Raw genomic sequence first — 24408 nt, 5'->3', positions numbered from 1 at the left:
TCCTGTGATTTATGTACGTAGTTGCATTCCTGGAAAATTGAGAATATATTAAAACCATGCAAGAATGACTGTGCTTGAATGTAAAATGGAATTGGGCTCTGGGCTTGGATAATTGTAAACAGGGTTTCACCTCCACGCCGGCCGGCAGCACATTTGGATATCATGCGCATTGGGGGGCTTCTGGCATCCTCAGCTGCTGCTCACTAAAAGCCAGTAGCGCTCCCCAGCCTTTGTGACCCGGAGAAGCCATACATTTCCAGAAGGTTCTATATGGTCCAGGTTCTCTTCCTAGAAGTGATGGTGTTGGAGGACCAGCGTGGGGTCCCTCGAGGACCAGCTTCTTTCTCAGCTAACGTTGCTTTGCAAGAAATGGAGAGATGGGCAGATAGATGCTAGTCAGCTCTTCTGGAGAGAAATCCGTTTCTTTGTTCTGATTCAAATTTCCCCTTGCTCCTTACGAAAATCGTCCTGAAAGCAAAGGTCAGCCAAGCGTGGCCCTTTCCTGAAATCCCCGTCCGCAGGGGAGCTCTCCAAGCCCGGCTCCCAGCATATCAGAGACGGTGCCGTTCTCCGTTGCGTCTTAACTGATGAGATGCCAAGTTTATCCTTTGGTGTTGACAGTGAGCCTGTTTGTCTTGAGACCCTTTCTGCGTTGTGGAAAAGAGCAGAGCGGACGGAGAAGCGCCCACGAAGTTACATTTCTGTGGTGAAGCCAGCAGAATGTGTGGACGTTGGTGTTTTTCAAAAGCCATGTTTGCATGCAGATTGTACACAGAGGGGGTGTTCAGTTACAGATACCCCGAGAATCTCCGGAGGTGGTCAGTTTGAGTCCGCAGGTCACAAAAGGAAAAAGTAACTCATCGGGTTACGGACGTCATCTTGAAAAATGATGTGTGAGGAAACAACCTCCACCGTCCTTGTTTTTTCTCTGCTTGTCTGGGTTCAGGGAGACGAGTCTGTGAGCTGACTCGGAGGCTGAGGGGTCACGTCTAACACTGGCCTTGCCCAGAGCTGGAGTTCTCGGTACTGTCTGAATAATTCATACCCCCTTTGATCGTTCACAACGAAGTCTAATTGTTCCTGCTAGCAATTCCATCTCCCTTCCTCTGAGGGCAGTGTTATTCTCCTGGGAGTTTTCCTCACAGATTTCCTCTGAGAACACCAGGAGAGGATAGGAGAACCACATAACCCTTACTGAAGGCTTGTCCTTGAAGGAGTCCCGGCATAAAGAAAATGGAAAACATCCTAATTGCCAACCACAAAAAGCACTGACAGTCAAAATGCCCACATGAGCAATACTTTACTTAGCTAATATTTATTGGGAAAACCACACAGTGCTTGCTTTCTAAAAAGAAATACTTTTAAGTTTTATTTTAAAACTTATCATCAACAAAATTGACTTTTTTTTCTGTTGGTGTACAGTTCTATGAATTTTAACACACGTGTAGATTTGTTTAGTCGCCACCATCTTCAGGATGTAGTTCGCTTCCATCACCCCAAGTAACTCCTTCCTTCGCCCCAATTCCTGGGAGCTTCTCATCTGTTCTCCATCCCTCTAGTTTTTATCTTTTCAAGAATGTCACGTAAAGAACATGAGCATGTCACATAGGAGGTAACCTTTTGAAACTCACTTTTTCCACTCAGCACAATGCCTTTGAGACTCATCCAACTTCTCATAAATGTCAATAGTTTGTTCCTTTTTATTGGTACATAGTATTTCATTGTACGGATAGACCACAGTTTGTCATCCATTCACTGGTTGAGGAACATTTGGGTCGCTTCCAATTCTTGGCAATTAGGGATAGAGCTGTTGTAAACATTTGGTTGTATTTGAACACAGTGTTCATTTCTCTAGGGTACTCCCGGGTAAGATTGCTGAGACATACTCTAAACGTATGTTTAACTTCGTAAGTAACTGTGAAACTCTTTTCCAAAGTGTACCTTTTTGTATTTCCATCAGCAAAGTGTAAGCATTCACCATCCCTGTCATCAGTATTTTTATTTTTAGCTTATTCTAATGGTATTGTAGTGGCACCTCATCATGGTTTTAATTTGCTTGTTTAACGTCCTGTATGCTCTTTGAAGAAATGTCTAATTTTATATGTTTTTCCCATTTTTTAATTAGTTTTTTTTTCTTATTGTTGAGTTTTGAGAATTCTTTATTATGCATACAGGTCATATAGGAGATTTGCAAATATTATCTCCTAGTTTGCAGCTTATCTTTTTATTCTCTACATAGTATCTTTCACAGAGCAAACGTTTTTAAGTTTGATGAAGTTAAGTTTATGGGTTTTTGTTTTTTTTAATAGAATATGCTTTTCATCTTGGGCTGTCTTCTAAAAGTCTTACAGTTTTACATTTTATATTTCGATCTGTGATCTATTTTGAGTTGACTATTGTATAAAATATGACATTTAAGTCAAAGTTTAATTTTTTTGCCTGTGGATTTCCAGTTGTTCCAACCATTTGTTGTAAAGACTATCCTTTCTCCACTGAATTGCTTTTACAGCTTTGTCAAAACTCAACTGGCCATATTTGTTGGGTCTGTTTTTAGATTCTCTATTCTGTTCCATTGATCTATGTGTTTATCTCTTTGCTAATACCATCCAGTCTTGATTACTGTAACTTTAGAGTAAGTGTTAAAATTGGGTATTTTGAGTCCTCTGATTTATTCTTCTTTTTCAGATTTGCTTTAGCTATTCTAGTTCCTTTGCTTCTCCATATACATTTTCGAATCAGATTTTGTGTATAAGAAATCTGGATGAGAGTTCAGTTGACATTGTATGGAATCTGTAGACCAATTTGGGGATAACTAACATTTTTACTATGTTGAATTTTCCTACCCATGAACATAGTATGTCTCTCAAATTATTTAGATCTTTGATTTCTTTCATCAGAGTTTTGAAGATTTTACATACAGGTCCTACACATGCTTTGTTAGATTTGTTTTATAATTAAGTATTTAAAAAATTATTTTATAAGTGTTTTATTTTTTTGAAACCATTGCAAATGTTACTAATTTTTAAGTTTCAGTTTTTAGTTGGACATGGCTACTTGTGTTAGTTTCCTATGGCCGCTATCACAGAGTACCACAGATTTGGTTAAAACAATAGAAATGGATTCTCTCACAGTTCTGGAGGCCAGAGGTCTATAATCAGTTCTGAGCTGAAATCACAATGTGGCAGGGCCGTGTTCCCTCCAGAGGCTCTAAAGGAGAGTCTGTTCTTTGCCTCTCCCAACTTCTAGTGATGCCAGCGTCCCTCGGCTTGTGGCTGCATCACTCCTCTCTACCTTTGTCTTCATATTTCTACTTTGTGTCAAATCATCCTCTGCCTCTCTTATAAAGACACTTGTGCGGGCATGTAGGGTTCATCTGGATAATCCGGGGTCATCCTGTCATTCCCAAATCCGTAACTTAATCACATCTGCGAAAACTTTACCAGATAAGGTAACATTCGCAGGTTCCAGGAATTAGGACTGAATATCTTTGATGACATTTTTCAGCCTACTCCATTAGTGTTTAGAAATCGTGTGTGTGTGTGTGTGTGATTTTGTGTGTTGACCTTGTATCTTGCAGCTTTAGTGATAAACTTATGTATTCATTCTAAGAGTTTTTGATAGATTCTTTGGGATTTTCTACCTAAATTATGTCATCGGCAAACCGGGACACTTTCCTTCCAATCTGTATGTCTCTTATTTCTTTTTTGCCTTATTACACTGACTAAGACTTCCAATCCCATGTGGAATAGGAGTGGTGAAAGTGGACAACTTGTCTTGAGCCTAATCGTAGGTGGGAAGCGTTCAGTCATTCACTCAAGTATGATGCTAGCTTCTATTCTTTGCTCAGAAGTTTATTTTTCAATCATGAATGAATGTTGAATTTTGTCTCATGATTTTCTGCATCCATTGATATAATCATCTCTCCTTATTTAGATTATTAATGAAATCGATTACATTCATTGATTTCCAAATATTGAGCCAGCCTTACATTACTGGGACAAATCCTACTTCATTACTATTATTTTTATACTTTGCTTGTTTTGATGTGGAATATTTTGTTGAGGATTTTATGTTTATCTTCATTACAAATATTTGTCTGTAGTTACCTTTTCCTATATGATCTTTGTGTTTGGTATCTGGGTAATTCCAGCCTCATTAAAAAAATTGGGAAGTTTCCCCTCTTCTGTTTTCTGGACGTCATTGTAAGATTTGGTGTTATTTCTTCTTTACGTGTCATAGAATTTGCCAGTGAAACCACCTGGGCCTGATGATATTATTTTCAGAAAATTATAAACTACACATTTAATTTCTTTCATAGCTATATGATTATTGAGGTTACCTATGTCTTTTTGGGTGAATTTTGGTAGTTTGTAGTTTTTGAGGAATTGGTCCATTTATCTAAGTTGTCAAATATTTTATCTCCATAGTGTTCAGAATATCCTGTTGGTATTCTTGTGATAGCTGAAGTATCAGTAGCCATTTCCACTTTTTATTTTCTGGTGATTTGTGTGCCTTCCCTCTTCTTTTCTTTACCACACTTGCTAGAGATTTATCAATTTTATGAAACTTTTCAAAGAACCAGATTTTGGTTTTATTGCTTTTCGCTTTTTTTTCTGTTTCCAATTTCATTGATTTATTACCTTTATTATTTCCTTCCCTTTGCTTGCTTCAGCCTTATTTTACTCTTCTTTTGGTCTAGTTTCTTAAGGTGAATGCTCAAGTTATTTGAAACTTTTCTAATATAAATATTGAATGCTATAAATTTCCTTATAAGCACTGCTTTAGCTACATTCGACAAATTTTGAAATGTATTTTCATTTTAGTTCAAAATATTTTCTAATATCCCTTGATATTATGGGGTGATCTATTGATTATTTGTGGTCCATTGATCATTTGTGTGTTGTTTCATTTCCAAGTGTTTTGAGATTTTCCTATTATATTTCTGATGTCGACTTCTAATTTACTTCCCTTGTGATCCGAAGCATTCTTTGCATAGCTTCAATTCTTTAAGTTGGTTGAAGTTTGTTTTATGACTCGTGATAGGTTCTATCCTGGGAGTGTGTGGTTGTTTGGATATTGGGTTTTCCTTGAAGGGGGCATAACTCTAACCTGGGCCCATTGGTTTATTCACTCAAGACTTGCTGGAAGGTTGTCACTCATAGCCCGTTCTTTCTTTGTCTAGAACATCCAGGATGTGAGAAGTGATGATGAGGACGAGTATGAAGAGGAAGAGGATGAGGAAGAGGAGAAGGAAGATGCCACCAAAGGCAAAGGCAGAGACTGTTTGAAGAACGGCCTTGGGGCTGATCGCCACCTCGTCCCCAACGGTCAGCACGGCCGTTAGCTTGAAGCCCCCGCCGCTCCTGGGGCACGTGTGTGGCAAAGGCTGCCGGAAGCTGCAGGGTCCCCCCACCCCCATCCATCACTGTGGCCCACAGGACTCACGGGGACCCCAGATTCTGCCCTTGCTCTTTCTAACCACTGCCCTCCCCCGCCCACCCCCAAGATGTATTTAACAGAACGTTGTTGAATTGTGTTAAAATGTTAAATATAAGCATTCCCATGGATTTTACTGCATTTAGGACTCAAACTGGTCAGAGATTTCAAAGATTTCTCCAGAGAGCCGTTTCAGTTCTAATTGTGTTCATTCACTGGAGACATTTGGCGTTTTCAGGAGCTCACTGTGTGGCAGGCCTTTTCTCCTTCCCACCTTGCCCAGCCTCAGGATAGTTGGAGAAATGCTAAGTTGACCCCCTTTTCCCAGGTGTGTTTGGCCACAAGAGAACAGATCGTTTCCCAAGAATGAATTAGAGGTGGCGATGAAACAGTGGCAGCAGGACCAAACCAGGAGACCAGGCTTCCAGGCCCAGGGGTCACTTTCTGCCCTGGGCAGTTTTTCTTAAACCTGCCAAGCCGTGGTGCTTCATCTCTCCAGTGGGAATAACAGTACCTGCTCTGCCTGCCCCACAGGGTTATGTTAGGATCAAATGAGATAACACAAGTGAAAGTGCGGTATTGTCAACAACGACAGGGCGATCGTCACCTGACCCTCTTTCCACTGTGATTCCAGCTCTGTTTGAGAGAGAGAAACCTGCCTAAACTTGAATGGGCCTGAACAAAAGACACTACCTTAAAAAAATTCCTTTTAAATGTGTCTGGAGATACCTAGAAATGCAAATCCCCGTTTTATTCGGTAACTACTTATTCGTTAGCTCCCCAAGGGTAATTCTCAAATTCCCTGGCAATGCTCCTCCCTCAGACCCATGGCCAAGGGGAAGGAGTTGGGGCCCAGGCTTCTTTTCTGTTCTGTTTCTTATTTTTCTCTTTTCTAGGAAGGGAACAGCCCTGCTGCTACCCTGAACCCTTCCTTCAGGCCCGCAGGGCTACCCCAGTGCCTTAGGGTCCATCTGGGGGCTTTCTGGGGAGTGGGCGGGTTGCTCCCGGAGCCACGATCTCCCAGGAAACCGGAGCCTCTGGGGGCATGCTGTGGGCGTGAGCTCCTGACCAAAAGGAAATCTTGGAAACAGAAAGAGGATGCTACACTATTTCATCTCTGCTATCCAACCCAGTCAGACTACATAATAGCAAAACAGCACAAAAGAAAGGCTGGAAAAGCCCGCTGAAACTGTCCAAGGTTAGGTGCTAGAGTCAGTGACAGCTCCTGGGGCCACCTGCCTCTCTGGGAGGGGGCCGGTGGGTCAGTAGCAGGCTCTCGGCCCCCCACAGGGGGCACATCTCTGAGCCCAGCACGCAGGGCAGGCCTCGGAGTCAGACTCTCAGAGTCGAGTCGTCTTAGGTTTCTGCTGCCTGAGAGGCCTGGCCCAGGAAGAGGCTGAGCAGACCAGGCGGCCTCCCCTCCCCCATCCCCGTCTCTTGGTCACATTTTGTACTTTCGTCTTGTTTCACACAGGGACGTATTATAAAGCCAAGTGAGAGCTAGGATTGTGGGGACCAGTAAAGCGTCCAGACAGGCCCCTGGAGCAGGATGGCCACTGTACGCAGGAAAGGTAATCGGAATTCTTTGTTTTTTACTAAAAAGGTATTTTTTCAAACCTTCAGGCTAAATCAAAACCCCTTCAGAATTCTTTCCCCAACAAAATCTCCTATTGAGGAATTGTTAGAACAGAAACACGTGCGTCAAGTTTCTCTACATCATACTGTTTGCTTTTATGTACAATAACATGTGCATTATATGTAGAATGTTCTATTATAAATCTAAAATGCCTCCACTCACATTGGGCATAGCTGTTGAATTATTATTACTATTTTATTGTTATTTTGGGGGTAGAAGAAAGCACACTATTTCTTTTTTTAACGTTTCCAGTTAGCAGACTATTTTTTCTTTGATTTGTTTTGATCTTGTCTCTGTATCAAATATCTTCTTGCTTAAGGTAAAAAGAAATTGTTTAAAAAAACTGTTTATTTGCTGCCTTATCCTCCAGTTCTTTTTTCTCATTTGAACGTTGAAGGTAAAATATGCCAATTTCAACGATCTCTGATGCAGGTGGAAGCACTAAACCACCTCCTAAGAGGTCAGTATGCATTTTTGTAACATCCTTTACAAAAGGCTATCGTGGTTAATTTGAAAGGTAGCCTCTCTTTCTGTAAGAGCCAAGGGCTCTTCCTCTGCCAGGTGACTTTGTAACATGCAGCCCACCGCGCCACCACTGTTACTGTCCTAGTAATGACTTACAATAAAACAAAGACAGGATCCAGCATGCATGGTGACTGGCTTCTTAGAGGTCATCCCCTGTCTCACCCCGCAGTGGAAACCAACATTTGCCAGCACTCTCCAAACGTCCTGTGGGGAGTTGGAGCGAACAGTGAGGAGGACAGAGCCAAATTAGGACAAGAGGGCTGCTGGCCTTGGAATACCAGGCACCAGACCAGAGGCAGCGCATCAGGCCTGACAGGGTGAGGCGCTCGGGGATGCACGGGGCAGACAGACACACACCTGTGCGCCAGAGGCCACCCTAGGTCATGGTGTCTGGGCCCTGTGGCAGAAGGTACGGTCAAGGGCTAAGAAAGGGGACCAATCCTAAAAGTGGTTTCTTAGCCGCCTTCCCTGTACCTACCTTTCAAAGGTGGAGGAGGAAACAGAGTCTAGATTGATGGTTCACCTGGCTGTCCATCAGAATGACGCATGGAGCTTAAAAACACACCCTGCCTATTGCCTGCCACACATTTTGAATCAGTGGTGTGGAGTGAAAAACAGAAATCTGCCTTGTCACTGAATCTGGGTACTTCTGAGGAGCAGTCAGGACCTGCTTTTAATCCTGCTAGCAGTTTCTTACGCTCACAGATGGAAAAAGGCCACGATACAGAATATTTAACCCACAATAAATCTATCACTGTAGATAGAGCAGACATTAAACAGATAATAAGAGAGTATTATGAGCAACTTTATGTCAGCCTGTTTTATCAAAATGGGCACAAGAAGACACAAATATCTAAATAGTCTTCTGTAGGACACAAACTTAATTCTGAAAATTTAAAATCTGCCCTTCACCCCTACCCCTAAAAAAAATCTTTAGGCCAGATGGCTTTTCCTGTAAATTCTTCCAATATTTAAGGAAGAATGAACACAACTGTTACGCAAACTTTTCCAGAGATAAAAGAAACACTTTCACACTTGCTTTGTAAGGCCGGCATAATCTTGATGCTACAATCTGACAAGAACATTAGGGAAAAAAAAAACCCCAACAACTAAAGGTTAAGTCATTTATCAACCTAGATGCAAAATCCCTAAATAATGCGCAACTAAACTCAGCAACATGTAAAGAAGAGAGTGCATGACAGACGAGGCGGGTTTATTTCAGAAACTTGTGGTTGATTTGCCATTTGAAAATCAATGTTATTCACTATTTTAAAAGGATAAAGAAAAAAAAATATCTTCAAAAGTCTTAGATAAATTCAACATCCATTCATTAAAATAATAAAAACATCATCTCACAGAAAAGTAGGAAGGAACTTCCTTAATAGGATTAGTAGTATCTTCAAAAAGCACAAATCTAACATCATAGAATGTTATCATGGCGAAATATTGAAAGCTTTTCCCCCTGGGACTGTCCTGAGGCTGAGACGTCCATTATCTGCAAGGGCCCCCATCATCCTGAATGTAGTCCACTCTGTATTTTTCTCAGTAGCCAGTATGATATTTCAAGAAATAGAAACTACAAGGCTCAAAAGGAAGAGATGAAAATTGTCATTGCAAATGTAAATGCAGAAAATCCCACACATTGTGTGTGTGTGTATGTATGCGTGTGTGTGTGTGTGTGTGTGTGTAAATTTATGCAGAAATGCCAAAGAACAAGATTGGCCAAGGCAATCTTAAAAAGAAACTCATTCTACCAAATATCAAAACTAATTATAAAGAGCAAAACAGTGTGAAATTGGCCCCAGGATAGACAAATAGAACAACAAAATGGGATAAAGTCCAGGAACAAACCCATACATCTATTGGCAATTGGATAGCTTTAAGGATAAAAATTAAACTTGACCCCTACTTAACACCATACACAAAATAAAATTCCAGGGTTTTGTACATCTCAATGTGAAAAATAAAATATAAAGCTTCCAGAGAGAAACGTAAGAGGGCATCTTGACGTTAAGATAGGCAAAGAATTCTTAAACAAAACGAAGTATAAAGTATTATCCATGAAGGAAATATTAAGGAATCAGGTTAATGATAATAAAGAACTGTCCCTCAACAGACACCATTTAGAGTGAAAAGGCAAGCCATAGAGTGGGCGAAACTATTTTCAACACTTATAACTGATGAAGGGCTCACATCAAGAACATATAAAGAACTACCAAAAAAAAAAACACAAAAACTGACAACCCATAAAAAAAAATGAGCAGGGCACTAGACTGTATAGAATACACTGTATCTAAATGTCCAATAAGCATATGAGAAGGTGCTCGATCTCATTAATCATTACAAAGACTGATAGTACCAAATGGCTATTCCTGAACAATCAGAACGCACACGCTGCTGGAGGGTCCAAGAGGCACTTTGAAAGACGGTGTCGTGCTGGGTGTCAGGCGGGGTCTCCGGTCCCACTCCCCACACAAAAACGCAGGACATGGTGAGGCCAAAAGGACACCCACGGAGCCATAGGTAGGGAGTCACACCACTATACTCTCGCTGGCAGCTGGGTTGGAGAAACAGGAAACAGGAGCAACACAATTCTCAACCCTCACTGTGCCGCTTGCAGGCTCAGCCACCATCTTCTTGCTAGCCCCCCTTTTTCCTTTTTTTTCTACTAGCCTAGCCACGGCAGTTATATTCATGGCTAATGGCTCACTGGTTACAGCTGACGGCCTACTAGCCACAGCTGCTGGCCATTGATCACAGTCGATGGCCATTTACTACCTGAGCCAGCACCTTTCTATGTGAGGCCGAGAGCCTGGAAACTGCTTTTTGGGGGCTCTGTCCCCACAGACGGTTTGTCATCATTTCCTACAATTGGATACATGCACATTTTATAACCCTGCAGCTTCACTGCTAGGTACATATCCAAAAGGCATGTGCATGAAAAATTCATAATAGCCAAAGAGGACACGTCCCAAATATCCATCAGCAGCAGAATGGATAAGTCAATGGGGTATATTTATAGTAACGGGATACATATAGGTACAAAAATGAGCAGACTGGTACTCGCAAAGAAGTAGCTATCTTACAATCTTAACGCTTTGCAAAAGAATCTAATGCAAACGCAACACACACTTTATGATTTCAACAGTATGATGGCAAAAGTCCAGGCAGTGGGTACCTCACGGGAGAAGGAAGGGACTGTGCCCGGGTGGGGCCTGAGGGGACTTCGGGGTACTGGTGACATTCTGCTTCTTGACCTGGGTGGTGGTGACGTGAGTTCAGTTTGTGATAAATCAATCAAACCATGCACTTAGGCTGTGTATCCTTTTCTGTATGTATATTATAATTTTTTTTTAAGTTGTTAAATTGCAAAAGAAAAACCTAGCGACTTTTAAACCCTTCCCTTTCTGAGATAGCCGGTGTTACTGACCACAGCTTCTCCTTTCTCGTGAAAACGTTTAATACCAAAAATACCTTTCAATACAGAGGATGCCAAAAAAAAATGTATACACAATTTAAGAAAGGAAAAAACTGCATTAAAATTGTAATACTCAATGTACACCGATAACAAAAGATGAATACAAGTCACGTTTAGCTTCTGCAATGACTAGAGGTGCTCGAAGTGGTTCCCATCAGCATAATTTTAATACAGTTTTTTTCTTTCTTACAATGTGTACACATTTTTTTTTGGCCCCCTCTGTATATATAAGAACCCATAATCTCACTACCTAATAATCCCTATTGGCATTTAAAATAATAGTAATAGTAATAATACATGTGCACAGTTAGAGCATTCAAATAATGTAAAAAATATATCGAATGAAAAGTGAAAAGCCCTCTGCACAGGCTTTCTCCCAAAGGGGAGCACTGTTCACGCTCGTGTTTCCACCCAGAAACATTCTTCTGCCTGTTTTAGCGTGAGTCTGTCGTGGAATGCTGGCTCCCCTAACACCCCCAACACAGCCAGGGGCTAAGACAGAACACCTGGAGGCTTCAGCCATGGTGGGTGGGGAAGGCCATGGGCGGACTCTACTGGGAATGTGAGAGTTTGGTTCATGGGTCTCTCGCTGTAAGGCTTGGCTAGAGTCAGCTGATGTAGAGTCTGATGTAAGAATTGAGGACCGGTGAGGGGTTCAGAGTCGTGAGTTTCCTACAAGGTGAAACCCATCCATTGATGGGTTTGTGAGAAGGTCCTGAAATGAACCAGACGGTTATTTGCCCAGCAAGAGTTTTCTGGAATGGCAGAGTTATGCTCGTGAAGACAATGAAATAGTCACGTCATGTTGTTACCGATGGCAGTGGGCTGTGTGCTGTGGTTGGCAGGTATACGTTACTTTTATCTGTGTAAACTAGGGGTGGACGGTTATCTCAGTTGCTTAGAGAGTGGTGCTAATAACACCAAGGTTGCCGGTTCGATCCCTGCATGGGCCACTGTGAGCTGCGCCCTCCTTAAAAAAAAAAAAAAAAAAAAAAAAAAAGACTATCTTTGTAAACTCTGCCCCGACGTGCCCAGGTGAGGGGGAAATGAAGGCATGGAGGCACCTTCTGTGTGTGTCCCTGGCTCTGTGAACACCCGGAGGGGAGACGCCTTTCACTAACTGGCGCTAAGCCTCCCTGTCGGCCACTGGCAGCTTTGTGCACTGCGGTCACACGCTGAGCCTAGCATCGTTCTGTTTCTTGCTTTTTTCTCATGAACACATTGGAGGGATCTTTCCATATCAGCACACGCAGATCTACTTCAGTTCTGTAAGAGGAGCCCAGTAATCCTTCCACGTGTCTCATCAGCTATTTTACTGGTCTTGTGTTGTTAGCCTGGGGACCCCGGACAACTCTGTGTGGCGCTGGTTCCACCCACTGTCTGCTGACCGTGGGGAAGGCAATGCTTTGTCTTTTGTTTTCCACTATGCTCGCCACCAAGACTATTTTATTGGGTATTAGGAAAACAATAGGCCACCACTGAGGGTCCCCGGAGGGGGGCATTTTTAGAGGAGAAAACCTAAGCCCAGCTAGGCACCCAGCTGGGTGAAGGGACTTGCCCAGTACAAAGAGCCACAGTTGGTCCCATCTGGGCACCCGCCTTTACCTTTTGGTAAAGGACGCAGCCCCCTTGCTATAGCAGCTGGGGCCTGCCTAGGTCTATGCAAAGTGGCTGAAGTGGCTCCACTTGAAATTTGAACAGGAACCCCCATACCTTCCTTCCCCTGGCTCTGAATCCCGGCACGGCAAGCAGGCTGCTTACTTTGGCCGTTTTCTTGGCTCTCTGCCTTTCCCCCCCCTCAAGTGACAGCCACGTCCCCCTCTGAGCCTCATCCGCTGGCATCCCCCGTCCCTGTGAACAGCCACGCTCAGCCCCAGGACCTGGGAGCAAGTTAGTGACTCAGCCTGCCTCACATTGTGAGCAAAGGCTTCTGGTCCAGAGAGTGTGCAGCCGTTGATAAATTGGTCCTGTGTCCCAGGGAAGCAAAGACAGGCCTCTCTCCTGAGCTGTTGTCTCAGCGCTTCCCCACACAGCCTGTTGCTCCTGAGAGGCCCTTTGCCACACTCTCCATTGTCCTTGAGAATGAAACCTTCCACCAGGTGCCCCTCAAGTTCATGCTAAGGAAAAGAGGAGGAAGGAAGGTTTTAAAGGGAGAGAGAGAGAGTAGGTGACAGAGAAACAGCTATAAGAGAGAGAGCCTTGGCCAGCGCTGCTCTGGGAAGACACCTCTCCCTGGGCAGCTGCCTGGGTGCCCAGCCATTCGTCTGGGATTTGCAACAAAAGACTCGAGATCCTTAGCTGGGCCTCACCTCACATGGTCTGTCCCACTGGTGACTGTGGGTTGTGGAAAGACCCCCTGGAACTCACTGCTAAGAGCTCTGCCTTACCATTCGGGTTAACTGACAGGTCCCCAGAGCCTATGGTTGGTCTTTCATGAATATCCATTCATGGTAACAAAAAAAAAAGAGGGGGGGAACTCTTAGAAAATTGGGAATCAAATTTCCTTAATCTGATAAAGTACATCTATAACATAAAAAACTTCACCAAACAGTCTACTGAAAACTTTCTCCCTGAGACCCAGAAAGAGACAGTAATGCCCTCTGTCACTGCTTCTATTCAGCATTGTGCTGGAGTTTCTGGCAAGTGAACATGGTAACACGCTTACAGACACACCCAGAAATAATGCTTAATCTGGCCACCCGTGGCCAATCAAGGTTGCCACATAAAATGAGCTGTCACAAGTGGGCTGCTAACAAGCCTGGCTGACTTTTGCCCCAGAAGGAGCCGTTCTCTTTATTATCTGGGACAGTGAGCAAATCTGTGTGCTAGGAAGACACTCCCTACCATCTTCCAAGGCTGTCGGCTGTACAAAGATCCTTGAAAAGATAGTCGGGGACAAAAGTGATCAGTGTCTCTTGACAAGACTTGCAGAAACGCAAAAGACGCGTAAGATTCATGTTCCAGCAGCCCTGGTGAGCCTAGAAATAAAAAGGATTAAGCGTCCCGTTCTTTCAGCCATTCCACTAAGGGAAGACCCATACCTGGCCCCACCAGGGGCCTTCCCGGTGCGCCCAGTGTGGTGAGACCTGTGTGTCGAGGACTTGTTCATGACCTTGCCCTCAGACTTTCCCAGAAAGGACCCGTGAGAAATGCTTATGTGAGCTGAAACCAAACTGTGCCCTGGGGACCGTCGGCTTCCCTTCTCCTGAAAGCCTTTCCCTAACCCAGGCCAAACTGCCATTGGGTTCCCTCAAAATCAACAATGTATTATTTGGGCATACAAACTTAGGTAGGTAGGCGGGCTACAAGATGAATGCAGAAGTCCAGACAGCAGTTGCCTCTCGATGGAGAAGTTGGTCCCCATCGTTAAGCGGCACGTGACCGTATTGGTTAAACGTACATGTACCTTTTATGGATTCTTCTGTACATGTGATACACTCTACTGTTTGCAAAAAATAAAGTAGGCAAGAATGAGTGAGTAGAGGTCTGGACTCAGAAACGTCCATATCCTGCCCCCCACTACCTGGGGCCTTGGTGAGTTCCTCTTAAATGTTGGAGCTCAGCCTTTTTGTTATAAATTGGGAATAACTGTAAATGCAGCGTAGTTCTCCAGTGTAAGCAGAGATTGGGGTTCTGGTGGCGTAACTAGGGGCCGGGAAGTTTCCTGGCAATGGAACTCAGCTTTGAGGGACATGACAGGATGCACGACGGCTGTTTTTCGGATCCCTGATTGTATTAAATGAGCCATGACCACAATGTCATCATAACTATTTCTAGAAGAAAAAAAATCCTGGAGCAATTTAATAGAACAAGTCAAATGACGGGCTTTGGGTCCGGGAGGGACATGTAAGAACACAGTGCTCACTGATGAGAGCTTCTCAAGGAAATGTGTGTCCGGTGTCCACTGTGGGGAAAGTGTCTGTGGTCTCCTGGGCCAGCTCAGCTCCCTGGGCAGCCAGGACAGGCTCCTCAGGGAGCTGCTCAGAACGAAGTAGACAGAGGGAGTGCAAGCATTCGTTAAAGACTTAGCCAGGGAGAGAAAAGAGTGAGTGAGAGAGAGGAGAAGGTGGCGAGAGAGCAAAGGAGGAAAGGTCAAATGGGGAGAAAGAAGTGCGGTTGGTGGGGGGTGAAGAAGGGAGCTGGGGGCAGCCCTGGAGAGCCCGCAGGACTCCTGTGGAGAGAGCAGAAGGCCCCCTTTCCCCTTTTCCCTCTCCCCACCCGGCCGCTCCACCCACCACTGTTTCCAGCCGCCCTGCAGCCTTCCCCTTCCCTCTCTTCTTTTCTACCTCCCTCCCCCCAAGTCCCTGACTGCTCCCCTCTTCTTCTCAGTGATGTAATGTGACCACCGCTCAGCGCCCTGGTGGCTCCTTCCCTCTGTCCACCTGAAGATCCCCGGGTGCGTTTGGCCGCCCGTGTGACCTCTGCTTTGGTTCCAGGAACCTCATTTTATCTTAATAAAATATTTCCAGACTGAAAAGGGTGGGACGTGCCGAAGCCTCCGAGAGCAGCATTAGCAAAAGCCAAGCCTTCTCCAGCCACATGCTCTCTCCTCTCCTCTCTCTCTCTCTCTCTCTCCTCTCTCTCTCTCTCTCTCTCTCACACACACACACACACACACCCCTTTCTGCTCCCCAACACCCCAGCAAGTGACCCCAATAGCCACGCCCCCAGAGGAGAGGGGTTGTGGACTTCTTGCTCTCAGGACCAGGAGAAGCCCACGGGGTGTGGAGAGGAGCCAGAAGGAGGGACCGGCACCAAAAGAGGCCGTGACCTTGATGGAGGCGGCAGGTCCCTCCCAGCCTCCTCTCCGGGCTCCAGGAAAGGGAGGAACAGGAAGGTGAGGGCCAGGGCCACTCAGCACCTGGCCCTGTCCTCTAAGTGGCTTTCAGCAGGGGCTGGGGGTCCATCCCAGCCTGCAAGGCTCATTTGCAGCTTTGCGAAACCCCACTACAAAGCATCTTTCCTCATCCCACACTTTGCCCGACTCCCACGTCCCACCCCATCTGCAGCGGGCGGGGACTTTCGGGTCCCCGGGGAGAAATAAAGCAAGGAAACCATAAAATCAGGTCATAGGGAAAAAAGAGAGACAAAGGGATGGATTTCAAAACCCCCTTCTGTTCTTGGCAACAGCTTTCAGAGGCTCTGGGGAAGGAGAATTTGATAACCGTGTAACTGCACCCTTAGATAGCTTGGTCCTTAGCCAAGTGCACGGCTGCAGAGCCAAACGGGACGGTCGGGGCTACAGAAGCCATTTGTGTCTCAGCTTAGTGCGTCTGTCTGTGTCTCCCTACACCCCGCTCCTTTCCTCTTTAGTTTTCTTCCTCCTGTGCTTCAGTTCTCTTTTTCTCCCTCTTCCTCCCTCCAGCTTTCTCTTGTACCACCCCTCCCACCACCCCGAGATCTTCGTTGGACAGAATGGATTTAATGACACTGCATGGTGTCATCATAGGGCCACCCAAAGCCCTGCTTTTGTTCTCGTCTCTTCTTTAGCTCTTAATCCCGCATCTGCTGCTCCCCAGTAGAGGAGTCCCGTCGACATGACATACGTAATCTATGTCTTTCTGCTCCACTTTCTGTCTTTCAAACACAGTGTTGTTTTGAGCTTTAATTACCCGACTGACAACATTGTCAACATGGTATCCCGTTGTTTGCGTTTTAAATCCAGCATCGCTTTTGAAGCACCTTCATTGGGGTACAGTTGACATACAATCTGGGACGAACTGCACCATGAAAGGGTACCATGTGATAAGTTGTGACATGTATGCAATCATGAAGGGATCACTGCAGTGGGTATTTTCGTCACCTCCAAAGACTGCCCCCTGTCCCTTTGTAATTCCTCGGTTTGTCAATACTGGGACTCGGAATGATTGGTGTTAGAATATTAGCTAAATTCCGTGGAAGAAACACGTCTTTTGTGCTCACTTGAACTCAGTGAATTTCTGATACTAGCAACCAAAGGTTTTTGACAAATATAATCTGGTCATTGAGATCTGACTATAGTTTCTCTGCCCAACTTTGTATTTCGACGTTTAAGGAATCTTGGGAGGAAGTTCTGGGTGACATATAGAAGAAAGGGGAGAAATCCTTCAACTACTGGTGATGTGGCAAATATTTATGGAGTGCCTGCTGTGTGTTAAACAGTGCTGAAATACACGCTCTGACACTGGATGGCCAGCCGGGGATTGTTGTGAGGAAATCTCAGTGTTATTGAAACAACAGAGGCTTTCCTTATCCTTTCCCTTCCTAGCCAGCAGAGGAAACTCTCTGATGTGTGGTCCTGTTTTTTTTTTTTTTTTTTTTTTTTTTTTTTTTTTTAAATCAAACCTACACGAACCTGGTGAATTAAGATTATTCCAGAGAAGAATGACAATAAATAAATTCAGAGAGTGAGATGGTTTTGATGCTTCGTTATCTCTGACCATTACCAACTCTGAAGAGTCTTCAGAAATCTGATTTTATCCAACTGTTTTCTTTCTTTATTGATTTATTCACTAAACATAACCCAGTGCCTATAACATACCAGGACTCTCCTAAGCCTTTGTTTCCATTTTCAAGGATTGCCTGAATTGCTAGGCTAAAATCAAATTCAAGTTGAAAAGGGAGACAACTTAGATTCAAACAGTAGAAAATCACCTCGCAGCGTTTCCATTTTGATGACTATATAAACGTTCTCTGCAGAGACAAGCACATCTTATAATTATGTTTCCTTCTTCTATAACGGTTTGGGTAATTATAATTATGTTTTGTTCTTGTGTAACGGTTTGGGTACTTTTTCAGTGTTTCTGCTTACCTTCTGGGGACTGGGACTCCCAGTTTTTGTCTGATGGTGCCAAACACACGTAGGCACAGATCCAAGCATCCACACTCCCAGGTGCTTCCCAGGTGGCAGTCTCCTTTCTGGGCCTGGGCCAGGGCTGGGCAGAGGGGCCAACCAGCTGTCTCGCTGCTCTTTAGGGGGCAGTCACCCTGCATACCCCCGTCAGATAAATGTGTTCCTATAAATCTTGAATCTGTCTTGTGATTCATTTTAGTATGTGTGATGAATCTGTATTTGTTAGCTATTGCTGCATAACTGTTACCCCCAAACTTAGTGGCTTAAAAAAACAAATTTTAATGTATACTCTCTTGTTTTTTGTTGGTCATGGAATCAGCCAGGGCGCTGTGGGGATGGCTTGTCTCTGTTCGTGAAGCTTGGGGTGGACTCCAAGGCTGGGGGGGTTGAAATCATCTGCAGGTTTGACAGAAGCTGGAGGGTCTGCTTCTGAAGTGGTTCACTCACATGGCAAGTTCGTTGGTTCTGGCAAATTGGTTTCCTTTCCCTGAGGGACTCTCCACTTATGGGCTTCCCCACAGGGCTGCATAAGTGTCCCTGTGACTTATGCAGTAAGTGATTTCCACCAAAGTAAGTGATGAGAGAGATAAAAAGAGAGCGAGACTACTCTTTTTATGTCCGAACTCCAGAAATCACAAAGCATCAATGCCAATACATCCTGTTTGTTAGAAGCGGGAGGGAGTCTAGCATAGCTTCTGGAAAGAAAAGAGGGTCATAAGTAGCAGGAATATTTTAAAACCATCACAGACTCGAACTTAGGTGTTGCCCAAGTTTATAGACAGCTGTCCACTGCCACATATTGAATATCATAACTATACCTATTCGAACCACTCCATTTGCATTTGCTAAAATCGAATATAAATGTGGAGCTCTTCTGGTTTTCAGCCAGGATTTGCATTACATTTTAGTCTGGTTGATCAGACCAGCTGTTTTCCTCGAGCAAAGGAAGAACAGAGAGAGAAAGGAGGCTCTGGGCCCCTGACGGGTGATGCTGAGACCAGAGAAATAGATCAAATATGGGAAAGGTGTGTAGCAGAATGACAGATAATATGTTGCTTTGCTCAGTTGACTCCAGGAGAGAGGACTTGGCTGGGATGTAGCTCTGTTCTCGTGCCTAACTCAAGCCCTCATCCTGTTTATTCAGAAATATGGGAGCTGCAGGTGCTGACTCCATGTCAGAAGGTTCCTCTGGCCCCTTCAGAAAGGACAGGACGATGGCGTGTCCTTTCAACAATAGAGACATTGGAAAGCCACTGCAGCTCAGCTCCAAGGCAGGTCGAGGCCTCAGGGGCACAGCCTGGGGGGAGGGGGTGTCACGATGTTAAAATAGCGTAGGGCTAGGGGATACCTCAATAGAAACCCTGAGAGAACAAATAATAGCTAGACAAAAAAAAAAAAAAAAAAATCAGTGTTCTAAGGAGTATACCTTGGACTTGAGATGTGATACCACCACCAGGGCCTAATTGGGTGAACAGGAATGGAGCGCAGTGGGAATTCCCAGCGAGTGGCCCTTCCCAGGGTCAGGCAGGGATGGTCTCTGTGGTTGGGCACCCATTCATGGCGAAGCAGACCCTGCCAGCACCCTGGGAGTAGGCAGGAGCATGCAGACCCCACAGGGAGAGGTTGGCAAGATCCACTCGGGATTAGGACGCTGGACAAGTAGCTGTGTTTTGGGCCGAAATCCAGGCTGCACAGGGAAAGGGTGAAACAGAAATCAGAAAAAACAGGCCTTTGGAGCTGGTGCCTGCATTTCACACCAGTTCTGGTTCAGGAAAACAGGACTGATGCCGGACGCCCCCTGCTGGACGGGATGTGCCATCTCATTGGAGAGTTGCCTCAAAAACCAAGTGAATTTAGTCTCAAATAGGAGGTTGTGCTCACCCTCTCTGCTCCCCGAACCCCTACCAATGCCTAGTGATCTCCCCTCCCCCCAATGCCCAGGGCACAGGGCTTTCTTCCACCTACAAATGGATCAAGTTTACACATGGATCTCAGCATCTGCGCACACCAATCGCCGGCTCAAGAAACCACCTGAGTGGGGGGATGAAAGAAGGTCAAGTCTGGCCAAAGAGCCTGCAGTTCTCTTCAGACTGCCCAGTCTGTGCCTTTAGCCTTCTAGTTCCAAATGTGAGCTTTGACCATGAGTCTGTGCTGCTTCCTGAGTCTGTGCTGCTTTCAGTAACAATGTAGTGATGGTCACGATGGTGGTTGCCAGCATCGAAACATGGCAGTCAGGCAAGCCCAGGAATTGGTCTGACCCCACGATAAGGAAGGGGGTCTGTCCTTACCTCAGATCCAGACCTCTGCTGCCACCTGTGGGGCTTTGGTCTGTTTGCTTGTCTTGTTAACTCCTCCTGAATCCTGACTTGTCCGTCTGGGAAATGGGTTTAAGCCCTGCCCAATCCAAAAAATTAAAACTAGGCAATTTGTGTGGGTTAAGAAGAAATGAGATGCTAGCAAATAGTGATCATTTCTTTTAAAAGTATTTTTAATTGTGGGAAAACGTATATAACATAAAATTTGCTATCTTAACCATTTTAAGTGTACAGTTCAACGACATTTAATACAGTCATATTGTTGTGCATCCATCTTCAGAGATTTTTCATCTCCTCAAACTGAAACTCTGTATTCAATAAACACTGACTCCCATTCCACCCTGTGTGTCATGCCCTCTTCCTCTATGAATTTAAATTCTCTCGGTAGCTCATGTAAGTGCAATCATACAGTATTTGTCTATTTGTGACTTATTTCACTCAGCATAATGTCTTCCTTTGGATATATACCCAGAAGTGGAATTGGTGGATCATACGTTAGTTCTATTTTAATTTCTGGAGGAACCTCCATACTGTTTTCCATAGTGGCTGCACCAATTTACATTCCTGCCAACAGTGCACAAGGGTTCCCTTTTCTCCACATCCTCGCCAGCACTTGTTGTTTGTTGATTTATTGATGATGGCCATTCTGACAGGTGTGAGGTGATATCTCATTGTGGTTTTGATTTGCATTTCCCTGATGATTTGTGATGTTGAGCACATTTTCAAGTACCTGATGTCCATTCGTATATCTTCTTTGCAAAACATGTTTATTTAGTCATTTTCCCATTTTTAAATTGGATCGTGTGTGTGTGTGTGTCTATGTGTGTGTGTGTTTTCTATTGAGATGTATATATTTTGGATATTAACTCCTTATTAGATGTGTGGTTTGAAAATATTTTCTCCCATTCTGTAGGTTGCTTTTTGATTTTGTGGATGGTCTTTTTTGCTGTGCAGAAGCTTTTATATTCGATGTAGTCCCAGTTGTTCATTTTGTTTTGTGGCTTGTGCTTTTTGGTGTCGTATCCAAAAAATCATTGCCAAGACCAATGTCAAGGAGATTTCCTCTCTGTTTTCTTCTATGAGTTTTACAGTTTCAGATTTTACATTTAAGTTTTCATCCATTTCAAGTTGATTTTTTTGTGAGTAGTGTAAGGTAGGGGTCCAATTTTATTATTTTGCATGTGGTTCTCCAGTTTTCTCACCACCATTTATTGAATAGACTGTTCTTTCTCTTGAATATTCTTGGTTCCCTTGTCAAACATCAGTTGACCATATGTGCGTGGGTTTATTTCTAGGCTCTTGGTTCTGTCCCATTGGTTTATGTTTGTTTTTATGCCACTACCATGCTGTTTTGATCACGATAGCTTTGCAATATAGTTTGAAATCAGGAAATGTGATGTCTCCAGCTTTGTTCTTCTTCCTCAAGATTGCTTTGGCTACTTGGGGTCTTTTATGGTTCCACACAAATTATAGGTTTCCTCTATTTCTGTGAAAAATGCCAATGGAGTTTTGATAGGGATTGCATTGAATCAATAGGTCATTTTGGGAGGCAGGGTTAAACTTTTCATTGCGACTGGTGAACACAATGATGAGGGGCAAAGAGAATTCAGATTCCTTGGGGCCAGATTAAGACCCCTGCTCAGAGGTTCTGTCTCTCAGTCCCACATGCCCAATTTGACGTTCTGCTTTTAATTGTTGAGGTTGAAAGTCTGCAACCTACATACTCTGACTCCATTACATTGTCTCATGCTTCCTGTTAGGTTCTGCCAAAAACTCCTCGGCAGGAGATCAATTGGCAAGGGACAGAGATATGGGTCCAGGGCATCAGATGTTGGAAGTTGCTGGTGTGACAGTGGTCATGGTGCCCTGGCCAAAGTCACACCTCTGGTATGTCCAGAACCAACTGTGACAGTGGCATCAATAGTGCAGCAGCAGGCACAGGCAGGGGCTAAAATGCACCCCAAGGACAGGGCAGCATGTAATCGCTGAACTTACTCTTTCAGCCCTTCCCAACCTTTGTAATCGTTCCCTGTGTTAAATTCTCTCTGCTTGATGTACCTAGAATGGTACCAGTTATCCTGGCTGGACCCCGATGGGCCATCCTTTCATACTTTAATAAAAAGAACACTAAAGCTTAAAAATGGTTTAGTGTGCATCCATTCAGGCTTTTCTCTATGATTTTACAAATGATTTACTATTTGTGTGTGTTTACGTAAGTATTATTTTAGATGCATTATTTTGCAACTTGATTTTAAAAAAATTGACAGGTGGTCTTGGGAGGTGTCTCCATGTTATTATACATATGAGATTATTACATTTCTTTTAACTGATGCGTGGTGTTCTATTAACAATTTATCTAATAATTAACATGCAGGTGTTTGCAATTTTTACTCTTCATTGCGTGCTGTAGTGAACATTCTTGCGCATATGCCAGCGTTTCTCTGTGGTAGTTAACCAGAAGGGGAATTGCAGAGTTGCAGGGTGTGTGCATTTTTAATTTCATTACAGTTTACAAAATTGTTCTTCAAAGTGTCTGTGCCAATTTACACTCCCAGTCCCCGGCAGGAGAGTGTCCTCTATTTTTAAGCTCTTTGGTTTCGGACAGTCTAGGGGATGACACGGTATGTTGGTGTCGTTGTAGTTTGTGCCCCCATGAACTCGCACACTCGAGTGACAATGACCACTCAGGCCGACTCCAATGGCAGAAGTCATTGTTCTTGGAGGCGGTATGGCTGCTACGCCCTGGCTTTCAGTGGCAGTCTGCACCAAAACGTTCACCGTGATTTCTTGTGCCACCAAAAGGTGCTGCTGACCCCTCACTTGGCTGGGGCTGCCGTCAAGAGGGAGGACAAAAAGCCCCAAGCCTGGCCACAAGCAGGAGCTGTGCTGAGGTTTCCGGGAGCTGCAGGTGCCTAGCAGTGGCCAGCCCCTGCGGAGGGCAGAAAAGGAGTCCGCCAGCCATACCCCGGGGGACACACAGAGCAGCGAGTTTGAAGCAGTGAGAATGGTGGGCTTTATTGAGAATCAGTGACAGTCCACTCCCAGGGTTAATTAAACATCATGGAAGCTGGACAGTGTTCACTTCTGGATTTCTTCTGCTGACATGTAATTCTGTGATGCATTTTAGATTCTGAGAGGCCCCAAGCAGAGTCCAGTAGAAGTGCTGCAACCTCTGCTTTGAGAAAACAGAAAACGGCAGGACAGGGAAGGGAGAGGATGGACCTGAGAACAGATGCTTTGGTTAATTCTGTGGAGCCTTTTTGTTTGTTTGTTTGTTTGTTTTACAAGATGCTCCTCAGAAAGGTAAAGGAATCACCTTTCCTGCAGACCTCAGTTATAGTCTGGTGGGAAAAGAAGGAACATTGATGCTGTTGCTGAAAGTTTTGGGTTCAAGTCCAGCCTTTCCCACTTTGTGCCCCAGGTTCCCAACCAGTAAAACGGGGCTAATATTCCTTCCTGCATGCCTTGGAGGGCTCGTGCTGTCTGTAGTGAGCAGCACGGGGCTGGAAGTCAGGACCACAAATTCTAGTTCTTGCTCTGACAGGAACTCCCTGGGCAACTTAACAAACGTCTTAAGCTCTCTCTTCCACAGTTTCTCAGTCTGTAAGAGGATGTGATCACGCCTGTTCCACTGGCTTCTGTGAGGATAAAGACGACAGGGGGTGTAAAGGGTTTGGATAAAACGGTGCTATGTTAGATGTAGCCATCAGGTGCAAAGTCGGTGTGCAAGAGAGCGCCCACCCACAAACAAGCCAAACTGGTTTTAGTTTAGACGCAGAGAGAATATGCTTTTATGGATGAAACCGGCTGGCCTGGACGATTTCTGGCCCTTCTTCTTGGGAAGCTGGGCAGTAGGGTCAGGATGGATTTCGAACATGGACAAACTCCGAAGACCAATCCTCCCGGTATCCTCCCAAGGTGTCCTCCCAGGTCCTCCGGGATCGCGCGCCACCTGGTGTCCGGTCCCTGCCACTGCCCAGAAACCACGTGTAAGAAAGTGCTTACAACCTAACTACGCACCCTGGTTTTGACCCGTCCCAGCCAATAGGGAGGGGGGAGGCGGGGCAGGGGAAAGCAAAAGTCCAATCACCTCCTGCTTTTCGAGGAGAAGGCGGGGCTTGGGATTTACCACGTTGGGTTTGTCCGCAGCGCTAATTACTTTTTCCAAAGGCAGGAGGGTTTCACT

General features: G+C 44.7%; 1 protein-coding gene across 2 annotated transcripts in view; it reads left to right on the top strand.

Moving 5' to 3' along the window:
• The window catches only part of CERS3 (ceramide synthase 3), a 104872-nt gene extending 97180 nt beyond the window's left edge, over positions 1-7692 (top strand). For both annotated transcript variants that reach the window (XM_033100147.1, XM_033100146.1), the window contains exon 11: positions 5183-7692. In XM_033100147.1, coding sequence (XP_032956038.1) covers positions 5183-5344 — 162 coding nt within the window. In that variant the 3' untranslated portion in view covers positions 5345-7692. The remainder of the gene's footprint in view (positions 1-5182) is intronic.
• Positions 7693-24408: the final 16716 nt, after the last annotated feature.

Source organism: Rhinolophus ferrumequinum, chromosome 28, assembly GCF_004115265.2.
Source record: "Rhinolophus ferrumequinum isolate MPI-CBG mRhiFer1 chromosome 28, mRhiFer1_v1.p, whole genome shotgun sequence".
Lineage (NCBI taxonomy): Eukaryota > Metazoa > Chordata > Mammalia > Chiroptera > Rhinolophidae > Rhinolophus > Rhinolophus ferrumequinum.
This window is presented reverse-complemented; position numbering and strand designations above follow the sequence as displayed.